A 27,940-nucleotide genomic window follows, 5' to 3' on the forward strand; every position below is an offset into this window, starting at 1 on the left:
CTGCAACACCAAGCCCTTGGTATGATGCCGTTTAATTCCCATGACAACCCTCGGGCAGGTAAGTATTCTTATGACCATTCTACACATGAAACACCTTAGGTTCAGAGATGTCCAGGAGCCTGTCCAAGGTCACACAGCTGGTGAACATGTAGCAGAAGGGAAGCTCCGGCTCCTCACCATGACCTTTCCAAGTCCTGGGCTCATGTGTGTCCTGGCCCTCACCAGCTGTGCTCCTCGGGCAAATGGCTCATTCCGTTGGATGCCTTCAGCTGCAAAAACGGGACAGGAGAGCAGCCAGGCAGAGCTGTAATGGGCTGAGGGGAGGCCCAGGAACAAGGTGGGCAGGCGCTGAGGGCCGGAGCCGCGCTCATGAAGGCCTATGTGGTGGTCTCTGCCGAAGGCCACCTGGGGTCTGAAGGCAGCAGCACATCTGCGCACACCCAACACGGTGTCCCCACGGGAGCTGGGCCCGCCCGGGCCTTGTTGGCTGCTGCAGCCACATCGGGGAAGAGAACTGGGTCAGAGGTAGGTTTTTCCAGCCTGGTGAAATCTAGCTCCAAGGAGACCAAATAAAGGAGGAAAGAGGCACCGCAGAGACAAGAAGGGTGGGGGAAACGGGCCGAAGGAGCGCAGACGACAGGAGAAACCTCCGGACTGCAGCCCAGTCCTCAGGCTCTGGTGCTTCCTCCAGCCTGGCCCGAGAGGTGGCTTTATGTTAGGGCTCCAAAGACACCAACCAGTGTAATTTTGGGAGACAACATTAGGAGAAAATAAAGCCCTCAGACCCACATCCTCTCAGTTTCTAAGGACCGACCCTTGCTGTAACACATCCACTGAGGACCGAGGAGTGTTAGCCAGGGGGCTTCAGAAGGCGTGGCACAGGCCTGTCCTGGCTGCAAGGGCAGAGAACAGACATGCAGTGCTGTGTAGAAGACGGCTTTCGGGTCAGAGCTGGGGAAAGTCATTGCTTTCCGCGGGCGACATTCAGAACCTTCCTTCCCTGCTGGCTGCCAGCTGCCAGAGCACCGAGACCTGCAGATCTGAAGAAGACGAGGAGGGAGAAGGGCTGGGGTCCGCCTGCCTGCAGGCTGCGGTGCCCTCAGGGGCCCCTCCGCAGCTAGAGGCACAGGAAGAAAACACAGAACAGACGCCAGACTAACGTGCCTATAAACCACTCCATAAAAATGGTAGGAAATAAACACCCTCCTCCTGCCACGTGTTTCCTTGGGTTGGACGCTGCCTTCTAGCACCATCTGTCCACCAGCACCATCTGTCCACCCGCGCCATGGTTCGGCGTGTGGGCGCAGGTGCCAGGCGCTCGGGCTTCATGCCTGGCCTTGCAGCCCCCAGTGAGTGGGCCCTGCTGTGCAGGTATTGCCGTCTCTGCTCTGAGGCCACGGGGCACGTGGGGAGGCCCTGTGCACACAGCCAAGGGTGCGCGGCCCACAGGCGTCAGCTCTCTGGCTCGCCCGCGGCTCCCTTGAAAGTCAGCAGACCAGCTGCCACCTCCGTGGAGCACTGGCGAGCAAGCCAGCTTTTCCCCACCTCTGCCACACAAGCCTATCTCTTGTTTCGTGTCTGAGGAACGAATGGGACGGAGGAGACAGGGAACCGTAGATCCTGCTCCTGTGGTCGTTCTCAGGGCTCCAGTTGCCACCACGAGCCTCCCCGCCCCTCTTCAGGAAACTGTCCCTGCAGCTGGAGGCACCGCTGCAAGACGGCCCTCGACCGCCGCCCCCCGCCACGAGAATCGCCAAGCTGTGGAGCCACCATGCCCAGGCCACAGCCCCGCCCTCGGACACCTGTCCCAAGCTCTGCTTGGAGCCAGCCCACTCTGAGGCAGGCTGACACTGCAGCACAGCCCAGCTACTCCCGCTGCCTGGCCCTGCTGCCCACCTCTCAGGAGCTGATCCTGGGGCTCGGGAACATCCTGTGAATGCCCATGACCTCCCAGATGCTACTTATCCAAGAGTCCAACCTGTGACACCTGGTCAGGAGCCTGTAGAAGCGCAGAGACCGTTATATGGGTTTTTCGTGTGCCCAGGCACCTCCTACTGTTTTTGGCATCCAGGGGTCACGAGGATATTTGCTCACTCGGGGATGGGACAAGGTGGGCCTGGTGGGCAGTTAGATGCCATAGCTCCCACAACTCTTTAACTTGGCTAAGTGCTGCTCCTTGGGAGTCCTGACGCCACCACTGCTACAGGAAGAGGTGATGTCATAATTCACTTTGGCCATTTCTAGGTCACCTGAGATTTGAGTCTTTAAGGGTGAGATGGGTTTGGTTTGACCTTCAAAGTCAAAGGTGCCTTCGCAGAAGCTAGGACACATTCAGGGAGCACTTGCCATGTGAAGTGCTCTGGGCTGAACATCTGCAGGGACCGTAAAGACAAACCGAATATGAATTCTGGGTGGGAGACAGTTCTCGCCTCACCCCTCAAAGCAGGACTCTGGGATCAAAAGAGGTCTAGACTCCTCCCTGGCCTCACTCACTCAGGGGGAGTTTTTGGAAAAACCTCCTCAGATCAAAGACAGTTCAGGAAACTCAGGGTCCTCTAAGGAGGAGCTGGACACCGGTCAGTTGTATCTTGAGTTCATCACAGAAGCTTCAGAAAAGACAGGTCCCGGAGGGCAGATGCCAGATTAGTGCATACAAGGGAGGCTGGGGAATGTGCTTCCCAGGAGCTGAGCAGCCGCGGTGCCAGGGAAACCTTGCTCAGGGGACAGGGAGAATGAAGGTGGGCCAGAGCAGCAGGCCAGGCCTGGCAGGCCAGGGTGGTGAGTCCAGCACCACCATCAGACCTTGCTGCTCTCTCAACAGAACTGGCACAGGAAGGGCCACGCGTGATTCCACAAAGTCAATGAAGGCGGTGGTAGGCATCCCTCGCCTTCAGCTCCAGGCCAGCACCTAGCATATCTGATTGTCACTGAGACACGGTCAAGGGGACATGCTCAGAAGACAACAGAAGGAGCAGGCGGGTGGGCTTCCCAGGTGAGGGATGGTAGTAGACAGGGACGACCCTAGGCAGCACCCACCAAAGCCTGCTGCCCACACCAGGCTGGCAGGTGTATCACCTGAAGCTGTCCCTTAGCTCGGTGACCCTCTCAGCCTTGCGTCTGCTCTTGCTCAGCCACCCACAGGCTCCAGGTGAGAGCTGTGTGTTAATGCTGGGGAGTGAGCCCCTATCTCTGTCCAAGGCTCAGCATGCTGACTAATGTGATAATGAGTGTCCCTTTACCCTTTTAGAGAGGCTCTACCATGGTGTCAGGTGGAAATCAGTTTCTGGACTCACCCAGGTCAGCACAGCCAAAACAATGAGGACTGGGGTCTGTGGTCCCTCTCCTGACACCTCGGGGCCCAGGACTCCTTGCCTGCACCCTGGGACTAGGGTGCTGGGAGGCATCAGTACCTGGGGCGGGGCAAGTATCACAGAGCCTCTAAGTGCCAGACCCGGAAGGGCCCCTCTGTCACCATAGGCCATCTCCCACCACATGCTTTCATCTGTCCTTAATTAATACCATGAATCCCTTGCAGCTGTGAGTCCCTTCCCTGTGGCCTCTCCTCGGGGCCTGCAGCACAGACAGGGCATGACCTGCTCTCTGAGGAGAACAAAACCCTGCTGGACACAGAGAAGAGGAACGCAGCAGCTGCCCTCCTCCTCCCATTCCCACAGGGCCGCCTGCGGCTCCCCCCCCCCCTCATCTGTCACCCTCCCCCTTCACTCAGGGTGTTCTGGTCTACTCCTGTGCCAGCGGGCCCTGGGAGGTACAGGGCTCAGGGCTCCGAGAGGAGGGGAACTTGTTCTCTCTCACACCCGGAGTGAACCAGGAGACCCAGGGCAGAGCGGGGCCCCTCCCCAACCCTGGGCCACCTGCAGACCAGAGGTCCCAAAAGCCTCATAGGAGAGATTTTCATCTGTTAGGTAGCCAATGCCCCAAGGGGATGAGAACTAAACCCCATTCACCCCATAAATTGACTCCCAAGAATGCCGCCCACTGCCTCCTGGGGACACCCAACCACCAGTGTGTGACTCTCTCATCCCTGCCCACTGTTTCCTGCACGGTGAGCCCACTGGGTTTTATTAGCCATGTAGTATCTGGGGTAGACGCAGGAGAGGCCCCAGGGGCCCCAAAGTCACAGTCCAGGCAGCCTCCACATCCATGAGGTCCACACCTGCAGACTCTACCAACTAAAGATCGAAAACATTTGGAAAAAAAAAATCTGAACATGTACAGATTGTGTTGTGATCATCCACTAAAGAGTACCCCACAACAAATATGTGCATGGCATTTACATTGGGCTGGATATTTTAAATAATCTGGAGATGATTTATACAGGAGGAAAAGCACTGCCAAAGTCAAAAAATAAATACCAGCACAAACTGAAAAGCAGCACGCGGGAGGATTGCACAGGTTATATGCAAGTGCTACCCCTTCAGCATCCCAGGCGCTTGATATCCACAGGCAGTCCTGAAACCAGTCCCCAGATACCAAGGGACGATTGCCCTCAGCTCCCAGGTGGGGCTGGCCAGGTTAGAGTCTTGTGCCCACGCCCCCCCTCAGCAGCCTCACCCCAAGAGGTGGCCCTGGAGCTCCTGGCAGTGTGGACCCACCCTGTGCACTTCCAGGCCAGGGCTCAACATCTTCAACCCACAGGGCTCACACTGGCTCACTCTGGGCCCAGGGTCTTTGTCCCATCTCACTGCAAGTAGAGAGCCCTGCTAAATCCATTTGCAAATGAATTTAGCCAAGTTTGGCCTCACGAGGGATAAAAACAAATTCACGTAAGAAGTATGCGAGTGACGAATCACTGAAAAAGAACAAAACTACCTTAACTTGAGGCTGCTCCAGAAATCCAGGTCAGGTGGCCTCAGCTGCATTCTTACAGTCTCCTCCAGGGGCTGCTCTCCAGAAGGAGAGCACAGATGTCTGACTCTTCACCCCAGGGATCTAACCACACTCCCCAAGTCCTGTGAGCAGGATTACTATCCACATTTTACAGGTGAGGAAACGGAGACTCCAAGAGTGGGTCGGCAAGCCACCTGGGTGACATGGGAACAAACTGTGACACTAGGGTTGCAACCATGATCCTGACACCCAAATGTGTGCTCCCTCCACCACAGCCACCTTCTGCACAGCAGATTAAGCCAGCTCGCACGCCTGCTCACCCACAGGATGCTGTCCCTGAGGATCCAGTATGAATGACAGCCAGGCTAGCTCCGTCCCTCAGCAGGTGGGTGCTCCTGCCTCTGACAGCACCTCCTACAGAGGTTCCTGGGGGTAGTGACGTGCAAGGGGCTGGCACCTGGCCCTTGGCAGATCGTCCCCTCCCTCCGTGCTTGTCCAGTCAGGAGACTACTGTGCTATCCAAGTGCCTCCAGGCAGATTGGTGGTGCCGTTTCTGGCCAATTGGCTGGAGCAAAAGACCCGAATAACTTTCCCAGATAGACGAAGGGGAAAAAGAGCAATGGACACAACAAGGCTCCTAAGATTTGTCCTTGACTGAGCCAACTAGACACGATTTGTCTAAATATGTGGCTCCCATAAGGTTCGAAAATAATCAAATCCCCCAAAGTTTCTGAAATTAGCTCCTCAAGTAGACTAAGCATTTCGATTCTCAAAGAGTCTATGTTCTGGGGCTGGGGCTGGGGCTCAGTGGTAGAGCGCTTGCCTAGCATGTGTGAGGCACTGGGTTCAATTCTCAGCACCACATAAAAATAAACAAAGGGCCACCAACAACTAATAAAATATTAAAAGAAAAATAGTCTATGTTCTGTTCTCCCCACCGGGTCTGTGTGGCTTCTGAGTTTCCTCACCATCTCCGACACCAGCAAGGTCAGGGCTGCCTGTGTGGGAGGGAGGTGGCTTCCAGGGGCTGAGACAGGACCAGGAACTGAGGCATACCTCCATAAGGGAGCTTGTGGTCTAGTGAAGGAGACTGGGGGACATCAGAAGAAAGAGGAGTAGATGCAGAAAGGGAAGTGGGGAGTGGGGGCCTCCAGGTACAGGAGGAGTCGGGTGCTGACACTCAGCCAGGGACAGTGACTGCAAAAGCCTGGTCTCTGAAGGGCCATCCCGGTTCCAGAATGAGGCCTCTGTGACGACTGCTTCAAAGTTCAGCGACCCCCCTGCTCAGGTCACTCTCCCTCCCCCACCACTGAGGACCAAAGTGGAGGCACAGAATCATCGGGATGATTGAAGGTGAAGGTGACAAAAATGGTTTAGGGGAGGTCACCACTTAACAAAGAATAGAACCAAGTGTCCACCTGACGTCACCTTGTATCTAGAGTGGTAAACTCCGCGCCCGCATGCCAAGCCTGCAGAGCTTTGCTCTGAGGCTCTCCTGAAAACATATGCTAACATGACTACAGAGGAGAGAGGAGAGGTGGGCCGAGGGTACACGGGCTGGTCGCGGGGTAAGACTGGAGCCCAGGTCTGCACTCTCTCTGCCCACAATGCTTGTTCTGAGTCAGCAATAAACAGAGCTGTTTTGAGACCATTTTCTGACCTCTAACTAACTAGAGGAGCAGGTGCCTCTGGCAGAGCCATGGCCCAAGCAGCGTGGCCCTCGCCTGCAGCCCTGAAAGAAGTTCCTTCTTTCCCAATGTTGCTTGAGTAGAAAAACCCAGCCTTTAACCCCTGCTCTGCCACTAGCCAATCAGGTGACCTTGGTGGGTGGTCAAGCTCTTCAGGATACAGCTCCCATTCTTTCTGGCTCCCAGAGGCCACCACACATCCTCTGGGCCAGCTTCCCACCTGGCAGCCCAGCAGAAAGCCACCTGCTGAGTTCATCAGTCCTGTTAGGTATCACTGCTGGGCATGTCCCTGCCAGGGAGCTGAGGAGGTTCTGTTACCTGTGCCCCAGGTCATTCCAGAAATCTCAAAACACCTTCATGAGCAGAGTGGTGAGAGAAAAGAAACCTCTCTGTCCTCCTGACACTGGCTTCTTCCAGGGGCAAAATACCTTCTCTGGCACTCAGTCCTCCTCAAGGGGGAAATGGATGCTATCAAATGCCCAGCTGTGGAAAGACCTGGCCCCAACCTTGCATGCCTCTCCTGCCCTCTCGCGCCTGGAAGCCACCTATCCCCAGGGCAAAGCACCATTTCCACACAGTGGAGGCACTGAGATCAAATGGTGACCTTGGACTCCAACACTCTTTTTAATGTCTATGTGTTATACATTGTGCATAGTACAAAGGCACATAATTTAAGTGGTATGTAGTTGGATGACATTCTTTGATAATACTGGTTATACAACAGACTGATGCCTGACATAGGTAGACAGATCTCGAGAGGTCTAATAACTGGACCACCTCACACAAGCCCCTCCCGTCCCTGGGTATGTGACCTCTCACTGTGGCCTGCAGCTCTTCACACCCAGAGTCAGAGTCCGTTGCTCCATCTCCTAAATCTCAGCCCTGACCATTTTCCGTGGCCAAGGTGCTTGTGAAGCCCTGGGATTTCGGCCTTACTCTCTCGCTGCTGCCTGGACGGCCTGCTGGACACAATCCCAGGTTGTCCCCTGTGCCTAGGCAATGTGGAGCCAAGTGGGCAATGCGTAGACACGTGAGCAAGGCCATCCTGGACTCCGTGCCCAGTCGAGCTGCCAACTGACCACAGAGATCAGCTCAGATCACAAGAACATCCCAGGGGACCAAGAGAATTGTGAGAAATAATGGAAGTTTGTTGTTTTAAGCCTCTATGGGTTTGGTGTTTTGAAAGCTACAGATCAGGTGACAGGTGTCCGAGGATACCCTTGCATAGAGGGAGGGCTGTGCAGTCATGGTGCCAGGGGTGGCCCCATGCCTTGCACCACACCAGGAATATGACAGATTTGCAGCAAATGCAGTGAGGCTCAGTCCCCAGCTACCCGACAGAAGAACCAGCCAGGATTTCCCAATTCCTGGTTTAGTATTTATTCCAATGTTTAATTATTTAAAAAAACAAAATTTGGGAAAGAATCCCTAAAGAGTTGCACCATGAAAGTATGAAGTATGGAAGGCAGGTTTTGTGGGGCTGTTTTTTTTTTAATGAGAAAGATAAAGAATAATCTTCAGAGACCACCTAAAAAGGGACCATATAAAGGGTATGGAGCCCCCAAGCCCAGCAGTGGGAAGGCAGCTGGCACTCTGAAATGTTCTGCCTCTCCCGTCCACCATGGAGGCTGTGTCCTGACCTGCCCATCCTTGTTTCCTGCCCCAAGGGGGCCTGGACAGCCCACAGGGCTTCAAAGCCAGGACTGTGGGGAGCCACTAGACCCCAGCTGAGACACTGGAGAGGTTTTCCTAGCAGCTTGGGCTAGAATGACAGTGGGCCATAGATGACCAGGGCTTCTTTTCTATTCCAAGGATAACAAGATGAATAGCAGCCCTAATAACACTTCACAGGATCATTCGGAGATAAGGAGAGACAGCTTACATAAAAGCTCACATCTGGCATATCACAAGTGGTCCATCAACATTAGCTAAATCAGGTTGACGGCTGTGCCCCGGCATAATCAGCAACATTGACCTGCCATCACCGCAGCAAACAGACCCCCACCAAGCAGTGCCTGAGTCGCACAAGAAGAAAGATGGCTGGGGTGCTCGCAGACAACACAATGTAGACGAGGATGGGCCAGGGTAATGCTAGCTTCCAGCTTAGGACCCAGAGGCTGTGCGTGTGGCTGATGCTATGAGCAGGTGGAACCAGGAAGAAGCCCTCCCCTCCCCACCACCCCGAGAACCAGACAGACACCTGTCTGCCCATCGAGCAGAAACTCAGAGGAGATGGTGCTTGCCTCTCCCCACCCTGCACCCCCAGCCCAGGATGTGAGCGAGTCTCATTGGGCACACAGCAGGGCCACGAGGAGGTGCTCTGGCTGAGTCCCAGAACTGCCACACAACCTTCCTCACATGCTCGATTTTCTCCCAGCCCCACCACACTGGGGCTTCCAGCAGGGGGGGAGCAGGGAATCCAGGCCAGGAAAGACTCGGAGTCTGGAGAAGATGCAGCCAAAGAGCTGCAGACTGAGAGGCAACAAGAGCCTCCCTCTGGTCCCCACATCTGCTCACATGGCTCTACCAGAATAGAGATGCTGGCTTTTTGATTGCTGCCCTGATTATGCTTTTACCGTTGCAGTAGGTTCCTGGAGCTGCCATAACACAGCACTGCAAACTAGGTGGCTTATAAGAAGGGAAACTTATCCTGTCACAGTTCTGGAGGCCAGAGGCCAAGATCAAGGTACTGGCATGACCTTGCTCCCTCTGACACCTCAGAGGAGGACCCTTCCTGGCCTCCCCCCACCTTCTGGAGGCCCCATGTTCCTTGGCTTGAGGCTCTGTTTCTGTGCTCAAATTTCCTCTTCTTATAAGATCCCCAATCATTTAGAATTAGAAGCCCCTGATGACCTCATCTCAATGCACATCTTAATTCCATCGGCAAGGATCCTGTTTCACAGCAGGTCCCCTTCACAGGTACTGGGTTAGGACTCTAGCACAGTGTTTCAGGAGAACACGATTCAGCCTACAGCACTGTACATCTCCACGTCCTCAACCCGTGGCACAGCACCCGGGACACAGACAGACAAACCCACTGGTCTCCAGTCCTGGCCATCACCTGCCTAACTGCAAGCCTGGCCTTTGCAACCCCCTGCTCTCCATTGCTCCACTGCAGACTGAGCAGCCCATTCCCTGTGCTGACAGTCACCCCTGGCTCTATGGCACCCTTCCTCTTCCCCTCCCCTGCACAAGGGGGTCTCTACTGCACTGTCCCCCTGCTGCGTCCCCCTGAAAAGCATCAGGGCTTTCCACACTGAGTGTGGATGGGGGCTGGAAGCTGGGGGGTATGGGGAGCAAATTGGTCTCTGGTGGGCATTCATCAGCAACCTCACTGCCCAGCGGAGCACCCAACTCACAGAGGCCCTGCAGAAGCCCCAAAGCCTCTCCAGTATCCTATTGGTCTGTGGCAAGTCATGAGTTGGCAGAGAATGCTTCCCGTCAACAGGATATAAAGGTTGGAGATTTAATTATTTTCAAGTAAGTAGTAGAAGAAAGAGACAAGTGCAATTTGCCTAACCATTCCAAGGCAGGACTGAAATAGAGAGTCCACCCTAGGGTACAGCTCCCACTGGACCGGGAGGATGCAGCTAATCTTTACCCACTTCCTCTGGTCTGGTCGCACACGCCGCACACTGGGTGGCAGTGGGGTCTTATAAGAATTCCCTATGATCTGTCTGTCTCACGTGGCCCCTCCACTGATCTTAGAGCAAGGTCATGATTGACTGGCCAAGCGAAAGAAGGACTCCTTCAATCTGATGCCTCAGCACTTTATCGGCCTCCACTTGTTCCACATTTTAAAGGGTGTTGACAAAGTTTAGGGGTTATGGGTGGCTCCCCCCCTCTGGAGGGTAATGGGAAACACCTGGTATTTTAGGGGTGGTCCTCATCACTGCTCGCACCCTGGGTTGAAGGGAGGATGGGCAGAGAAGAAGGGACCGACGCCTAGGGAGCATGAGGGCGGGATTCTCTCCCAGCCCCCCAAGTGCCTGGAGCTCCATCCCAGCAAAAAGATGCCCAGGAGCCAAGAGTCCCTGGCAGTGAGCAGAACAAATGGGAATGGGAAGATGGGAAAAGTAAGAGAAAACCGAGTCAAGAATCCACGCCATTTCCCAACGTGTTCATTTAGCTGGAGGTTTTAGAGGGCACACACTCATTTAATATTTAACATGAATGAAGTCTAAGCAGATGAAGAGGTTTCAACAAAGGCAAGGTGCTCCCACATAATTTCTTCAGTCCATGTGGGGCTAGTCAGCCAGCCCGTGTGTGGTCAGCGATGGCTGTCACCACAGTCAGAGTCACCAGCCCCAGTGGAGACGGATAATAGACAGGCTTTCTGGGTTTACTGGAGGAGGTCGGTTCAAAGGAAATAGGCAGGAGGAATACCAGCGAAGCCCTCAGGACCTGATGGCCTGTAGAGCAAGACACACCAGCTGGGTCAGTCACCACCTGCTGACTCGGTACCAGGATGTCCTCCTGGTAATGATGACCAGGGCTGGAGGATCTGCATTGGTCATGTGGCTACTCTGAAGAAGGCAGAGCCTCATTCCTGTAAGGACCTAGAAACTTCCCACCAACAATACTAGGACTGAGCGGGAACCGCACCGCAGAGCTGCACCAGAGTCAAGGTGCACACTTCACTTCCAGCCTGGCCGTCCAGCCACCCACCATGTAATTTGAGGGGACCATCTTAACGTGGGCATAAGCGGGTACGATGAGGGAATTCTCCTCCAGGCTCTGCAGTCTGTGGATGTGCTCTGCACTCCAGCCGTGAATGCTGCGCCAGGGCCGCCGGCGCTTGCTTGGTATGGAACAGCCCTGGAGCAAGGAGAGCCATGGGTCCATTCTCCAGCTGCCCACTCCTTCCTCAGGTGCAGCTCTGCACCATGCCCTGCTGGTCCTCAGCCAGCATGTTCTGCCCGTGCTCAGCCATCTCACAGTCAGGGCACTATGGAGCTGCATTTAGGCTTCATTTATCAACCCGGAAGCCACAGGAGAGTTCTGGGAGCTCCATCATCGAGTGGCTGCACTAATGAAACTGTACAATATCATACTCTGGGCCCTATAAAGAGTTTATGGTGCACCAAGCCACTGAAAGGCTCAGTTGAGAATAGTGCAAAATGATTGACAGAAGGTGGAGAGATGTTAGGTGGACATTTAGACAGACAGATGATAGGTAGGTAGATAGAAGTACTAACCTTGGGGACAGAAAAAGACAGATCAGTATTACACTAAGCTGGAAGGCAATTGTTTTTAAATCCCAGGAGGATAACAATCACCTGGAGAACATAATAAATATGCAGAATCACAGGTTTCAGCCTCAGAAATTCTGATTTAGTAGGTCTGGGCTGAGACCTAGGATTTTGCATTTTAAATAAATACCCAATGATTCTACTTCAGCTGGTCCAAGAACCACATTTTGAAAAACACTGCCCTCAACCCTAACCCAGCTAATAGGTTGTACAAATTAACCAAGGTCAAGAGTAAGGTCAAAGCTGACACCACCATCGTACCACACGGCACCCTCTTTCCCCGAGACACCAGTGCAGGCCGTTTCATTGGTGAGTGACAGACAGCCTACTGACATCCGGTCCTCCTGGCCTGGGGGCTGAACACAGTGTGGGGTAGGCCCACTGCAGACACAGAGGGTGCTGTGGCCACAGGGCAGGTGGAGGCACAAGGAGCAGCAGACCCTCCCGAGCCCAGTTGTGTCTCCACAACCTTCTGTGACCAGCAGCTGCTCTTGGCTCTATTGTTGGTCTGACTCAAGTGACTATGGAGGGTGTCTGGAGCTCCTGTACCATGAGAGCTGGGGACATGTGCAGTCTGTCACTAATGCCCTACTCAGCAGTGTTCCCACAGGCTCTGCTTTGGGTCCTTCTCTCTGAAGCCCGTCCTTCCCCTTGGCTACCTGCCCAAGGGGTCATTGACTTGTAAACAGTCCCAAAGACCACAGCGTGCCAGCCAACAGTCACGGATCGAGGTAATCCTGGGGGACTCATGGCTTGCAGCTTTCACAGGGAAACTGCTTTTTCTGGCACAGAAAAAAAGGAGAAAGAACACACTTGCTCCCAAAGTGCAGGCAGAGCATATGCAGGGCTTCATCTCCAGTGAGACACTTTGTGAAGCCACCCCTACGGTCCTCACTTTCCTCCTGCAGGCACCAGGGGCCACAGCTCCAGCCACTGTGCCCATTTGCTCCTTTACGGGCCCAGTGCATCTCCAGCCTGGAATCTGTGCCAGCTGCCCTCTCCTGTGAATCCTCGCTGCCCCTGGCAAGACCTGAGAAGGTAGCCCATGAAGGTGATCCGAGATGGCTGAGAAAGAGGCTAATGTCAGGCAAGGTGACATTCTTAGACCCAAGAGCTACTTTCTCTTCCTGAATATCTCGCCACCAATCTAATCGAACATACAAATTATTTAGTAATTATAGGTTTCTCTTACCGGCAACAACCCACAGACACTAGGGTGTCCCATGAAATGGATTCTTCTTCCCCAGGACCTCAAGGCACAGCAGGGGCCCTAGCAGTAAGGGAGCAGGCTAAACGGCCCTGTGGGAGGAGTTTGCAGTGATTCCCCAACTCAGTGAGCCAGATGTGGGGGTGGAAACTGAGGTCCTAAAAGGTGCTCATCCAATTGAACCATAAGACAGGTTGCTTGGATACTAGAGGCCCCAGGAGGCCTTGTCACCACAAATGCCATTTGTCACCACTAAATGACTAGGCTCACAGGGCCACCAGAACCTTGATGTCTTTTAGGAGAAACTCCTTGGAATTGAAAACTGCCCTGGAAATGGCACTTTGGAGACACCAATCCCATCTGACCCTGGTCTTGAGGAGGTGGAAGTGATTTGCCCATGGACTTGCTGCCCTCAGCCCCAAAGCTGTGCCTGAACTCCCCCAGGAACCCGCCCTGCTCCATGAACGCCAGCTCCATCTCCAGTTCCCTTTCCCCCATCTCCCTTGGCGTCTCCACCTGCCCTTCCTTGTTCTTCTCTGACCTCACTATAGGGCCCTGGACCCTCACCCCTGGGGGTGGCCAGAGCTTCAGGTGGGCTTCCCTGAGTAGGCACTCACCCCTCGCTCTGCTCTGCACACGTTCCCCGCCTCCCTCTCATCGCCTTTTAGCGGCTTCTTAGGTTGGAGCCTTCCGAAATATCACCAGACAAGAGCAGGTGCGGCAGTTTAGCTCAGCTCAACTGAGAGGCAGGGAGCCAGAAAGCTGAGGAGGGTGCAGTGGGGGCACAGCCCTGCCAGGGACCCCCAGAACACCCTGCAGAACCCACGTCAGAACTGTCCCCACCAGGAATAGGGGAACTGGGCTACTGTCCTCCAACTACACCCTCCTTAGTGGAGGGTGTCCCTCAAGACATTACCCTAGCCCTTCCAGGTGTCCCTGCACAGGCTGAGCCCACTGCTCTGCCCGGAGTCCTTCAGGCAGAGTCAAAGGCATGAGCAGGCAGCTGCCCTATCTCAGCTGCAGGGGACTTTGGGACAGGTCACCAGGGAAGGTACAAGGCACTGACAGTGTTCACTGTCACTTCTCCATGTCTTAAGAGGAACTCCTCGCTCCCTTGGCCTGGTCTTCAAGGCAGGGTTGCCTGGTGAGATACAGGTCACCCAGTCCACATAAACGATGGGTCACTTCTAGTAGGCATGTATCTAAAACACTGCGTGTTTATCTGAAATCCAAATTTAACTGGGCATCTTGTATTTGTAGTAACAAAATCTGGCGACCTGGTTCCAAGGTCCCGTCTATTCTGGGCTCCATCCATACAGCTTTTCACGGTATCTGGAAGAGGCCATCTCTCCCTCTGGGCCTGAAGTCTTTCTACACACGTCAGCACAGCGTCTCTCCTTCCTCTCTCCTCTACCAGCAGCCATTGTCTGCACTGGTCACCTCACGACCTTGGAGTGCTCGCTAGTATGTCTGAAATACTCACTTTCCCAGACAGACTAATTCTTAGCTCTCCTACCACAGTGACCAACAGGTCGTTACTAGCTGGTATACAAAGGGACCCTGAGGTCCCACCAGCAAGCACAAGCTCTGTGAGGACTGAGTCAGAGCCCCATCCTTTGGTCCTGTCTCATTACAAGGAGAGTAGTGGGTATATGGTTAGACTCGTTAACAACTGGATGAAACTAAGACTGTGGTAAAACACTGCCAGAGTCACCACTAGCAGAGAAAAGGACGGTCAGGTGCCCCAACCCCAGCATGGGTTTTTCAAATCACTGTCTATGATTTCTAGTCCCTTAAACTGGTTCTGGATTTCATCCTACACTCCCATTGACATTGCCTCCGAAGTGTGCAGGCACATGGACGTGCGTGTGTGGCGCGCACACACACACACACAAGCTTATACATGCATTGCAGACCAGCTTTCCACTTGACCTCAATACAATATGACTTGTCCACTGGACAATGTCAAGTTCTTCTCTCCCCCACCCCTCCTCATTTTTAAATTAGACATGAATGTAATAGTCATACATGCACTTTACATTGTAAAGACTTTTGCATGAATCATATTATTTCTACATCCCTATAAGGCATGAAAAACAGGTACTATTTTCTCCATCTGTCAAACAGGGCAAATGGAATGGTTAAATGGTTGACTCAAGTGATCACTGTTTTAGCAGCAATGTCTTTCAATTGACAAATATGGGTTTTAAATGTCTTTTTCAAATAAAGCCTTTGTTTCTGCATATTTGGGTCACCACCATGATGGCCACACAGCAGGGGTGGGGGTGTCCAGTCATCTGCTCCCTGGGTGCGCTCCCCTCCACTGTCAGGATGCCCAACTTCAGTCTGCTCATAGGTACCCATTATACGCTGCAGGCTTGGAGCCCCTGGCCCTCACCTTCCTCACCAGGTGCTATTCACTCCAGGAGGGAAAGTTTAAGCATAAGGACCTTGGGGGAGAGTCTGGAAGGAAGGGCTCTGCGGACACAGGAGCAAAAGTCTAGTGCTGTTCCCAGTGAAGAGTGAGTGGCCAGGCGCTAGCAAGTCAGCTCCGCCTGTGGCTGTCAAGAAGGATTAGCTTGACTAGGTGTCCAGGCAGCACTGGGACGAGGGTTGAACTCACTGCACACTGCCACCCTGCCCAAAACCCGCCACGCAGGAAGGGAACAAAATATTCTTTATGGAGCCCTCTGTCCATGTGTGCCGAGAGTCTGGCATGTGTCTTGGTGTGTGTTAGCACGTGTGTGTGTGTGTGTGTGCGCGCGCGCGCGCACGCGCGCGCACGCCAGCGGGTGGTGTTCCGACTTTCACTTGGTTGGTATTGGCGGAGGGTGTGACCCAGTTGGGGGTTCCCTTCGGGTAAAAGTAAGGGCCCCGGTTCACCTCCCACGACACGACCCCACTAATGGGGAGGCCAGGACAAAGGTCTGGCGCTACCTGGGCAGGCGGACGGGATCTCAGGTGGGCGCACGACCCTACCCGTCGCTTCCCCTTGGCTGGACAAGGTCGATCTGCAGACCGATCGATGTCGCCAAAGTCCAGGTCGCCGGCGTGGCGGGGGCTGAAGTTTGCGGCAGCCCTGCACAGATTAGGTAGCCCCGAACCCCCATATACCACGTATGACCATACTACACTCCCAGGAGGGCATTCGAGGAGAAGGGCTGCAGAGAAGCCTCCGCCCCACGCCCAGAAGAACCCCGAAGAAAATTCGTGAGGAGAGAGATATATTTGGGGGCGCAGTTACACAGCCACCCACGCCACTGTCCCCACCCACCGCCCCTCCCCTTCGTCCCCAGCCGCCGCGCGCAGCTCCACCCCCGCGGAGCGCAGTCCACACCGTCCTTTTTCAGCAAAACAACACGATGCACCGCCCCCCCCCACCCGCACCCGGCTGGATCCAGGGCTACGCCCAGCCGGCCACCAGCCGAGCCCGGCCCGGGAGCGCGCCCCGCGCCCCCACTCCTCTGCAGCCGCCCCCGCTCCGGACGGTCCCAGTGTCCGGGCCACACACGGGTGGCGAGCGAGATCCAACCTCGCCTCTGCAGCCCAGTCGGGCCCTGCCCCTCCACCCTTCCCCCCAGCTGCAGAAGTGACAGGAGGGGCACGCACGGCGCGCGCGGGGCGTCCCGCGTTAACCGCCTCGGCGCCGGGGTCTGGAGCGACTGGAGGGCTGGGACTCACCGGAATGTGCACTCGCAGCGAACGCCGCTTCTGGCTGGGATTTTTCTTGCCGCCGCTCCCGCCGGGGCTGGAAGCCTCTTTCTTCTTCTTGGTGTCCATGGCCGCGCTTCCCATAACTTTAACCAGAAGTTAATTCCGGTGACTCGTCCCTGGGGTTCTGCCCCCTCCCTGCCGCTGCCGTTGGACTGGAGCCGCGCGCTCTTTATGACTGTCCTTCCACCCTGAAGACACCTCGTGGGGACTTCCGCGGGGAGGGCGGGTGGAGCAGGTAACTCGCGCCGCGCCACCGGAGCGGATGGCGGTCGGCAGGGAGCGCTGAGTTGGAACGTGCTCTTTCCTACGGAATCATCGGGTGCAAAGTCAGAGTCAGAGCCAGAGCCCGTGCTGGTTCGGTTACGCGTGGCAGAGGTCTCCTGCTGGGTGACAAAGTTTTCTTCCTTTTGCAAAGCGAAGCAACATTTTCCACCCTCTTGACTCCTCCCACAGATTCCCAGAGGTAATCTGAAAGGCAGGTGCTATTAAAAAAAAAAAAAAAAACACAATAATTTGAAAACAGTGCTCCTGTGCCTGTGCCTAGGTGGAGACCGTGGCGAGAGCCAAACAGTTTGTATATATACTTAACCCTCGGCCGCAGAATAAAGCAGCCTGGAGCCTGGAACCAGGGCCGTCCCCCTCTCTGGGCCAGAGGGAGGGCAGGAGGGGAAGAGGAGGTGCAAAGGCGACGGCTCTTTGCAATTGGGCTACTGCGTGGCTGCAGGCAGAACTTCTGGCGGCTCGCAGGCCTGCGGGCCCGAGGGCGCGCCCGGAGCCCGGCTGAGCTGGGAGGGCAGGGCGCCCGCCCCCCGCCCACAGCCGTGCCGCGGTCCCCGGGGACTGAGAGGGACAGTGAGGAGCCGGGCCTGGCATCGGCGCAGGCTCGAGGAGCGCTGGGCTGTGGAAGGCGGCGCGTGTTGAACAGGAAGTGCGCGGCGTGCGGCGCCACTGCCCCACTCCCCGTCGCCCCCGGGTCGCCGCTTGCTGTCCCCCTGCGGCCAAGGCCGCTGGGACTTTCTCCGAGCTGATTTCGGATCCATCGCGTCTCCCAGTGTCTCCGTTTAGGCCTGACCCCCTGAAACACACAGACGCACACGCGTCTCGTCCCTGCTGCAGGGGACCCGGCAGCGATGGGAACCCCCGGTTTTCGGTGGGCTGCACGTTGACCAGCACAGGCTTCACAGAAAACCGCCCACCTGGCGTTTGACCCCAATCCACAAGGAGAGCAGTCTGGGTCTCTGGGTGAGTGCAGGCTTTTCTCCCCCATCCACCCACCCACCCGTTCAGCTGTGCTTCATCAGGATTTGTGCAGTGGATCCGCGGTAAAGCTCACGTTCCCGCGTCGCGGAAAACGCAGTTCCTGAGACTGCGGGAAGAAATGGGTGAGAGAGGGCCTGAAAACCAGGGCAAGGGGGCTCCACGTGCTGCCACAGTCCTTTAGAGCCACTGGGCTGCGTAACTGGCACCGCCCGCTGCTGAGGCCCCGCCCCCAGGTGCTCTCCGGGATCGAACGACCTCAGCTCCCGGGGTTGGAAGTGGGGAGAGTGGGGTTCGCTTCCCCTCCTGCTTAGATAGAGGACGCAGTGACTCCAAATGTCACTCGAGCTTTCTGAATATAGACATCAGCTGGGTCGTTCTGTACTCAGTAATGCACGCATTCCATTCCAGAGGAAGAGCGCAGCCAGGGTCATTTTGGAGACACCTTGGGGGTCCATGAGAAGTTGGCCTTAATTCCTGTCCAAGTGCCGCCTCCGCACAGTCTTCTCTTGGGAGGAGGCGTGGTTAGCGCAAGGTAGTGAACGTGCCTTAGAAAAAGGCCACATCTCGGCCCAGGGAGCCCTGTTTTGGCCAAGCTCAAGGTTTGCAGCCCAAGTTCTGAGGTAGATGGGTCCCTGGTCTTGGGGTGAGTTGAGGTCGGGTTTACCTGTCTCCTTTCCCCTGCTCTCCAGCCCTCAGCCCCGGACTGGAAGACGCCCTCAGTCCCGCAGCAGCTCAGCCTAGTAGCTCAGGGTCCCTCTAAAAAGAGCTGTCTGGGGTGGACCACCAAGCTCCACCATGGCCCCCGGTGTGGTGTGGGATTTCTGGGTCTTTTCCTGGGTGGCTCCAAGTTAAAGGATTTCAAGGGACCCCGCAAGACCTTCTTATTTCACTAAGTGCTCAAATCTCTGGTTAGAAGTAGTAGAGGGGAGGCCTTCCGCTGCCAGTTGGAGTTAAATGACCAAGGGAGTCCACCCTCACCACTAAAAATCACTCCTGGATGTCATTTAAATGTCCCCTCTTTAGCTTAAAATGTTAACCCCTATCTCCATGATAATTTGCCGGGGGAGGGGTTGGAGTGGCATAAATCATGCCATTGGATTAGAACTGGGTTTGGAAGGAAAGATGGAGCCATAGGAAGGGAGCCAGCTGACCCGGAGGGAAGTCAGGGAGGAGCCACTGGGAAGAGCTCAGAAGGGGACATACAATGTTTCTTATCATATCGTGTGTTTTCTCTATGGGGCAGTTTTTAGCAATTACTGTACTGTGTACTTTTATCCATTGATTTCTATAAATTTGTACAATCCTTCATTGATGATTAGTTTATTCCCTGAGTTTATTTTATTGGAGTCCAAGTTTTAGTGCCTTGGAATTTCAAATTAAGACATTTCACTGTATTGCCTGCATTTTAACAGCATTCCCTCCCCAATTTTGTTACCATATGTTAATATTTCTGAAATTGGAGTGTTTCCTTTAGGTGATGTCAGAGGAAGGTTAACAGACATTTTTTTCTTCTCAAAAGATATTATTAAATTGATTATATGTCTTCTATCCAGATCGGAGGGAACACTGTAATTGTTTTGCGTTGGAGCACTTTCTGAAAACACCCCATTTTCTCCTACCTGTGGGTATGCATATGGTTATTTCAGCCAGGAGCTAGCTACATGCGGTATGCTCAAGCAGCTGTCCATGCCAGGATCCCTGCCATCCACATTGCTGAAGGCCCTGCCTATGACCTTCCCAAAAATAATGCAGTAAAATATGTGCTGAACAAAATACCAAAATGAAGATAGGATTACTGAGTTTTGCCTTTTGCCTCAGGCTCCAATGTTGCTTGGCTCATTGATCCTGCCTTAGGGCAAAATTCTGATTTTTAGGAAAGATTACATTAAAATATCCTTTATATTGCTGGCTGAGTTTTGGGCACACTCATAATATTTCCACCCAAGGCCAGAGCCTCATTCATCTCCCCCTTGTCTGCTCCGTCCTTCTGACTGATGGAAGGGTGAGAAAGAGCTTGCCGAGAACCATCCCACGTGCTCCAGGAGGACTACTGGGGTCCCACTCCTCACGGCCACTGCCACTGTGTGCCAGCATTGCCATCGGGAAAAGGAGTGGGTGATCTTTACACAATTTCTAAAGCCTTTTTAACCAGGGCTTGTCTTTTGTCTGGATTATATTTTGTATGACTTCATCAAATTTATTGCTCTAGCAATTCACTTTTTCACAGAATATTACAAAAGTACCATTCCACAATAAATCGGTAATTAAAAACAACAAAGATATAATGACGATAGACACACCCCAGGTCTTTGACCAGAGGTGGCTCCGGACAAGGCTTCCTGTGGAGGGGAGCGGGCATGCTGAGACACTTCTCATTTGAATTGTGGTTGGTCTGGGCAGATGATGGTGAGTCCATAGTTAGTGTGCAGGCTGTTGGGGTTTTTGCGTGCTTCAGCATATCCAGTGAGCAGTACTGTTAACCCTGTTTCCCAGTCCCAAAATTGGTGACTGTGGGACTGCTGTTCCAGAGCACTAGCATCACCCGCACAGCTGGAGCACCCGCTGCTGAGTGCTGTCAGCCCTCAGGGCTTCTGCTCAATTTCTTGGCCCATCATGATGGCGCCACCTCTTCCCATTCAGAGAAGATGATTAAACTGCTGCATCAAGCCAAGGCCTATGACCCGAGTCGGGAACTGTAAGACAAGGGATGTTAAGACTGTGAGTAAAGGAAACCTCCACCCAGGGCTTAGGGGTGGATCCTGGTGCTTTAATTTCACTTAACCTAATTTTCCAAACTTACTTGTCTCTGCTTTTCCTACTTCTGCTTTTTCTTTGTCTATTAATATCTCACATAAATGAAGATGATTTTGGAAGCCACAGGTCATCTCTGCAGAGCATTGACAACCTAGAAGGGTTCAGAATCGGTGGTGTACTCATGGATTCAAAGTCCACACCTGCCCTGTGCCCTTGGAATGTCACTGATGGCAGGATTCTGGGGACTTATAAATGGATGTGTGTGTCTGATGAATCCCCCTCCTTATTGGCAGTGTCCCCATGTGGGAAAGGCGACAGGAAGCAACTCTTTGGTCACCATGCTGGGAAGCTCATATAAATTATCTCCTCTAATGACAATTAGCCCCCCTGAGAGAACGGCATATGCACTTCACGGTCTAGGGAAGCTGCATCCTAGTTGCTAGCAAGTGCTTTGCATCCATTAACTTATGTCCCTTGGTTCTCATTGCTGTTCCCTTTATGAAAACAGAACAGATTTGCCCCCCTCCTCTTTTAAAAGCTTTACGCAAGACTGAGAAGACTCTCTAGTAAATGCCTCCCAGGTGACTTAGATAAGCTACAGAACATCTCTGCTGCCTTGTTTCCAGACAGTGACACAGGATTGTGAGAGCAATGGCTTATACCTTCAGGACCCCAGGGACTCAATTCCATGCCAAATGCCACTCTTGGAAAAATGATCCAACAAGGTGTGGGCTTGGGGCCTCTGTAAATGCTGTGCTAACTCACTGGACACCAAGGCCAATAGGCACATTCCCATTTCCACTTCCCTTTCAGCTTGGGCACTCACCAGTGCAAATGAAGCCACTAATGTTGATACCTGAAGGAAGAGAGGCAGGGGGCCGGGTGAGTGGAACACTGCCCTGGGATGCCAAATCTCCTGACCACCCCCTTCATGGGTCCATTTTGATTTTGGGGGGCACCCAATTTGGCCCCCTCCTCCATCTCCTTTCAGGCTGCCCTTGATCCATAATGCCTGTCAACCCCAGGCAGCCCCAATGGCGAGATCTGGGATGCACTTTGGGAGGAGGAAAGGGCGAACTCTGTAGCAATGTTCTCCCAAGGGTCAGAATTGCTGTTCACTTCTTCCCTTGGAGAGAAGCCTGGGTCTTTGCCAGCGCTGTGCCTAAAAGCACATTCAGCAGTTCTCCAGAACAACAGATTCAGCAAGCAGGGTGCGTGGAACCACGCTGTGGGACACAGTGGAGAGCATCTGTTTGCTAAATAAAAGGCAGGTAATCCCAGCAATCAGCTCCCTTCCTGACTAATGGCCATAGTCACGTAAACAGCATTAGCTGGGAATGAAGTTGTTGGTTCTGCCAACAGCTGCCTTCGTCACTGACCCACAGCATGCCCGTTCTAGTGATCTGCCTCACCTGCCATGGGGTGGAATGTCTGGGCTCCCCAGGTTGCAGAATGTGACTAAAGGTCTCTGTGTGTCAGCTCTAGACTTAGTTATTAGCATGCAATAAGCAGACCATCAACCCTGGGAAGTTTGGAGTCCCATTGTAACCTGAATATGGCTCCTGACCGTTTTCTGACCTCTTGATCATCTGTCCATTGGTACGTGAGTAAATAATGCAAATTAATCATAATCATTTCCTGAGCAAACAAAGTTACTTTGGCAATTACACCAGCTCCAAAGTGCCTACACTGCAGGACAATGTGGTCCTAACGAACATGGGAGGGTATCTGATCTCCTGGCTGACCACTGATGACGTCCCCTCAGATAACATGTAGCTGACAGCCAGGCCTGGCCTCTAGAACATCATCAGGGCTTTTCATCAAGACTCCAGGAGAAAATAAATGCACATATCATCTGTGCCCTTGGCATGGGCAGCAAGGGTGACCTTGATTTTCAGGTGTGCACAGCTACCTTTGACCTTCAAGTCCCACTGGAGAGGCATAGGCACGATCCCCACGAAGAGGAAGCTGCCTGAGTCAGCCCCCGGCGACCTTGCGTAGTCCACCATTGTCCTTGTGTCTTTGCACTTCAGTCTGCAATCAATCAATGCCCATTTGGTGCTCAGCAAATCCCACAGAGATGTTCAGTTCAAGGACTCCGGACGGACGTGCAGGACAGATCTCAAGGACATGGTGGTATTTGACAACTCTCCTTATGCCAATGTGGATCAAAAGGTATTTTGTACAATGTTCCTAAATATAACTCCTAAGCATTGCATGAGGTCTTGGAAGAGAACGGGAGAGAAAGAAGCCTTCCAAGTGCAACTCTCGGTGGCTTACACAAGCTTCCTCTGCCTCAGCACCACACACAGGGCCAATAGCACCACTGTGCTGAAAGCCTTGCTTTGCCTTTTCTGTCCCCACTTACTGTAGCTTTTTGCCTTCTAGGTCAAAGAGCAAAGTGTAATTACAAAGTTCATTGTCCGCTAGCCTGTGTAAGAGGACATTTTCTTGTCACTGTAGCACCTATTCACCATGGCTCCCGGTCTTCCCAACACTTGTGGGATGAATGCAGAAGTGTCTTTGGGTAACCTCAGGTTTCTGCTCAAAGATGCCTTCCCTGCCCCACCCTGCTCTGAACTGGGAACAACAGCCCCAGGATCTCCTGCTGACTGGCGTCTGGCCAGGTTTGGCCAACTGGAGACGGTAGGGGAGGCAGGAGCGGGAGGAGGAGAGAGGCAGAGGGTCTCCTGCTCTGGTTTCCCTTTGGGCAGCCCAGAGCATACCCTGAGAGCCCTGGACGTATGAGCACCAGTCGAGGCTGAGTGGATGAGCCCAGTGGGCGGCTGGAGGACGAGGGTACCAGAAGTTTGTTCCAAGTTTGGTGAGAGGAAGGTCAGGTAGGGCTCAGCCCTTCCATCAGTGAAGACTGGCTTTGACCCGAGTGAGGCCCGTCAGCTAGAAGAGCAGGGGTGTGTGCGAACAACACCTGGTGCAGCGGGCGCCCGGGAAGGGGCAGGAGGGGTCCTCAGTGGACACCTGTGTCTGGGAGCTCCACTGAACACGGGAGTGACAGGGAGGAATGGGGTCAGCAGAGGGATCCTTCTAAGTCGGGGTATATCACCCATGTTGATGTGCTCAGGACCACACCCCATCCAGGCGGGAGGGGTGGATGATGCAGGAAGGAGGGAAAAGGGCCGCGGAATCCTCCTATTCCAGGAGGATTGCAAGTTCAAGATCAACTTTAGCAACTTAGTGAGGCCCTAGGGACTTAGTGAGAAGGAGGGAAAAGGGTCGCCTGGGGCTGACTCACACTGGAATAGGAGCAGAACCAGTGCACAGGAGCCAGCGCCTCGAACTCTGTGACGGGAGGGCCCAGCACAGGGGCTGGGAGACCAGGCTCTTTCCTGAGCGCTTGTTTTCCTGGGGCTAGGAAGCAGTGCCACCTGCTGATGAGGGGAAGGTGCCAGGAGAGCCATGGGAAGCATCTGGGGTGAGGGTGAGGGACACGCAGGTACTTGACTGCACAGAAAGAGGCCTGTATCTGGCTCAGCATTGAAGATTGTCCACGTCACGTCCTAGGTGGCCATATTGCTCCTGGGATGGCTGAGTAGTAGTCCACTGTGTGCACACCACAGGATTGGTGGTGAGCACTGTTTACTTATTACATTCTATGTATGTAAGCAGTTTCCTGATGACGAGAGCCTCGGCTGCTTGGGCGCTGGGAAGCTCAGGCCCAGGGCACTTCACAAAATCAGGAGTGCTCTGCAGGGCAGCTGCTCAGCAAGGAACGTGCACATTGTGAATTTCGTCCTCCTGGAGGCTGGTCAACTCTTACAGCCAACATCACACCATCACACCTGTCTTTCTGCACCCTTTCTGTACATTTGTTTGTTTGTTTGGGGTACTAGGGATTGAACTCAGGGGCACTCAACCACTGAGCCACATCCCCAGACTTATTTTGTATTTTGTTTAGAGACAGGGTCTCACTGAGTTGTTTAGCGTTTCACTTTTGCTGAGGCTGCCTTTGAACTAGTGATCCTTCTGCCTCAGCTTGCCGAGCCACTGTGATTACCGACGTGCACCACTGCGCCCAGCCCTGTATATCTGTATTTACAGTTGCCTTTGTATGAATTGTCTCTTTGTGATTTCTTCCCCTAGGCTCCTGCTGGATTGTAGGTCTTTTTCTTACATACTATAGGCATTCTTCAGATACTAAAAAAATAGACCCTTGTCAGGGCTGGGAGTTGCCAGTATTTTTTCCCCATTTATTATTTGTCTTTTGAATTTGTTTATCACCATTCTCCATGCAGAATTTTTCCAATTTAAATGGATTACTTTCTTAATTTTGGGGGGATATCAGGGTGAACCCAGGGCACTTAACCACTGAGCCACATCCCCAGCCCTTTTTATTTTATTTTTTAAATTTTGAGACAGGGTCTCACTAAGTCCCTAGGGCCTCACTGAGTTGCTAAAGTTGATCTTGAACTTGCAATCCTCCTGTCTCAGCCTCCCAAGTCACTGGGATTTCAGGCATGGGTCACTGCACCTGATATCAATTTATTTTTATGTCTACTGGGGTTTTCTGTCACACTTAGGGATGTCCTTCCTACTTCAAAATTATTTCTAAAACATTCCCGTATTTACTTCTGTAATTTTTATGCTTTCGCTTTTTGCATGCAAATCATTTTACATTTAAGACTTTGATCTTTCTGTTATTTATTTGTTATTTATTTATCTGTTATTTGGAAAAGATACAAAGTAGTGGAAGAAGGAGATAAACTTTCATAGTAGTTTTTGTTCTATTTACTAAGAGTGGAAGCCACTCTGGACAGGAGCCTGGGCCCTGGTCTGGGTGAGCTTGCACTCACCTGCCAAGCTGGGCAGACGGGCACCTCTTCAAGCGTTTTATCTGCAAAGGAAGACAGCTGGCTTGGATGACTTCCCGGGTGCTCTCCATTAGACAGGCGTTGAACCTGCCAAGGATGCTCCTTCTTTCTCTCTGAGTTCTTGGAAGGTTGAGATGGACACCAACAGACTGTGTGGTCAGTGTAAGGAACCACTGCCTTTTCTTCCTGTGTTCAATTAATTAATACTTATCGAGTGCATGTTGTGATGAATCAGTAGAAACCTGACCCTGAGCACGTCAAGGGCCCAGCCTTCCAATGGCAAATTAGGAGCTCCAGCCCCCACGGGCTGCACTGAGGGTCGATTATATGTTGGACACACAGATGGGAAAACACTTGATAAGCTCACTCCAGTTGCAGAGTGAGAAACAATAAGTGTGTGAGTACTTCCTGTTTCACAGAGTGTTCGTAGATGAGCTCATTGAATTCTTAAACACTGCAAGGGTTGGAAGGCTGAGTGACTTATGTAGGGGATCTGTTGTGTCAGATGTAAAAATGAGTTTGTTGGGTTTTATAGGTGTTGGTTTTGAGTCTTTCTAGAATATTTTCTAGATTGCGGAGCTGAATGCCCATAAATGCAATACCACCCAAGGAGCAGGTGGAAGAGATTTCTAGATAGAAGAAGGGTAGTGCAGGACTTCAGAAGGGTACTGCTTATGTGCTGGGCTTTGCACAGGGCTAAGGAGGGAGCAGGGAGGCAGCAGGTTTTGGGACAGAGCTCAGAGGAGGCACAAGACCACTGTGGGGCAGGCTGCTTCTATCTAGAATGTTCCAGCAGGACTCCTGAAACCCTGTTGGAAAGGACCCATCTTATTAGGGCCAGAGGTAAATGGTTGCTAGCTAATTCCGGGATTTGATCATTCAAGACATAAAAAAGACATATGCAAAGATCCCTAGAGAGAAATTCCTGTTTGGCCTTATATCCAGAATAGTTGTCTTGCTCCTGGATTCTGCCCTGTTTGCACCTTGTGGCACTGGGGTGGCTAGAATGTGGGACATCAGAGCTGTTGCCCTTAGCCGCAGTTACTCCTGCTGGAGTCCTGCACGAATCGCTCTATCTTCCTTCGGGGGAACTTGCATTCAGGGCCAGTGGAGCTGCCAGGATCCCTCCCCCTGCTTCCACTCACACTGGGGACCTGGTCCTGGGTGACAGAGCTCTGGTCTGGGACTCCAGCTGAAGCAGACAGAGCCCAGTTAGTTCTTCTCCCAAGGCTGTTCGACCTCAGCCTGGAGCTGCCCCACTCTCTGCCCAGCTAGCCTGCCAGCCTGGGTACAGCACCCAGAACACAGTACCCACAGCTGAATGTCCAGTTCCTGTGGTCCCTGAGTCCAGTTCCTCTTCTTCCTTTCCCTGTGAGTCAAGAAAATCCTCACATTGTCTTAAGCAAGAGTTGGATTTCTGTCTCTTGCAGTCCAAAAGCCCTAGTTTCTCACTTTTAATTAACTTAATTATGTTTTTGTTTGTTTTGCCCCCCCTGTAATTTTTTTTTAACAATCTGGAGAGGAAAAGAAGGAAGCAGAAAAGAGAGAAGGAAAGAGATGTTCCTCAGGCAGAGTGAGTACTAATAGGAGCACCTATTATTGATGTCCCTGCCTGCCCCTCTGTCGCCTGCTCCATGGCCACACTCACCCCTCTGTGCTGCAGCCACCCTGAGCTCCTCACAGAGCCCATTCTGAGCATCTGTGGGGAAGGAAGTGGGGATGGGTGGGGGCGCAGGACCATTTCCCAGGCCAGGAACAGCAGAGACCCTGGCAAGACTTATCACTCTGGGAATTTAGATGAATAACTGAAGGCACCTGAGTGCCCAAATCTTCTCCTACAGGAAAAGGACTTTTCCCTTTGTAATTAAGAAAGCCAGCCAAAGCTCACAAATAATTGGGATTAGCAATGTCCATCAGTGATGTTTCAAGTTACCTGAGCAAGAAAAATACAGCGATCACGGAAGCCAAGACTCAGAACCATCAAGCCAGTGTTGCTCACTTACTTTGACAAGCATAATTCAGGTTCAATTTATTTATGGTTAAACTCCCGTGGCACTGTAACCAGATACCCCGGCCGGAAGGAGGGCGGAGGAGTGAGGCAAGGTGCCCACTTTCCTTTGGTTTTCTCTTACCTCTTCCTGAATTTTTTCTTTTGACCTAGCATCTCTTTCCATCTTTAAATTCAGATTCACAAAATGGTTGCTCCCAGGGCTACACAAGATTGCAGAACACTCTGCCTTGGATTCACTTCTCCATTTTGTTTTCATTTCAAGAGAACATAGATAATAGCATTGTGATATTTCTTGGAGAGGGTCTACATTTATTCTAACCATTTTCTCATTGCTTAAAATATTTTGAAGCTCCCTTTTCAAAAGTTGATTTCAAGCC

At 52.9% G+C, this 27,940-nt stretch overlaps 1 protein-coding gene across 5 annotated transcripts in view; it reads right to left on the reverse strand.

Moving 5' to 3' along the window:
* PRKAG2 (protein kinase AMP-activated non-catalytic subunit gamma 2) overlaps positions 1-16,815 on the reverse strand; it is a 268,473-nt gene extending 251,658 nt beyond the window's left edge. For all 5 annotated transcript variants that reach the window (XM_081283035.1, XM_081283031.1, XM_081283033.1 and 2 more), the window contains exon 1: positions 16,677-16,815. In XM_081283035.1, the coding sequence (XP_081139161.1) occupies positions 16,677-16,790 (114 nt within the window). In that variant the 5' untranslated portion in view covers positions 16,791-16,815. The remainder of the gene's footprint in view (positions 1-16,676) is intronic.
* Between the last annotated feature and the right edge of the window lie 11,125 nt (positions 16,816-27,940).

The sequence above is a fragment of the Spermophilus citellus genome, assembly GCF_964194105.1.
Source record: "Spermophilus citellus genome assembly, chromosome: 3".
NCBI classification, from domain to species: domain Eukaryota; kingdom Metazoa; phylum Chordata; class Mammalia; order Rodentia; family Sciuridae; genus Spermophilus; species Spermophilus citellus.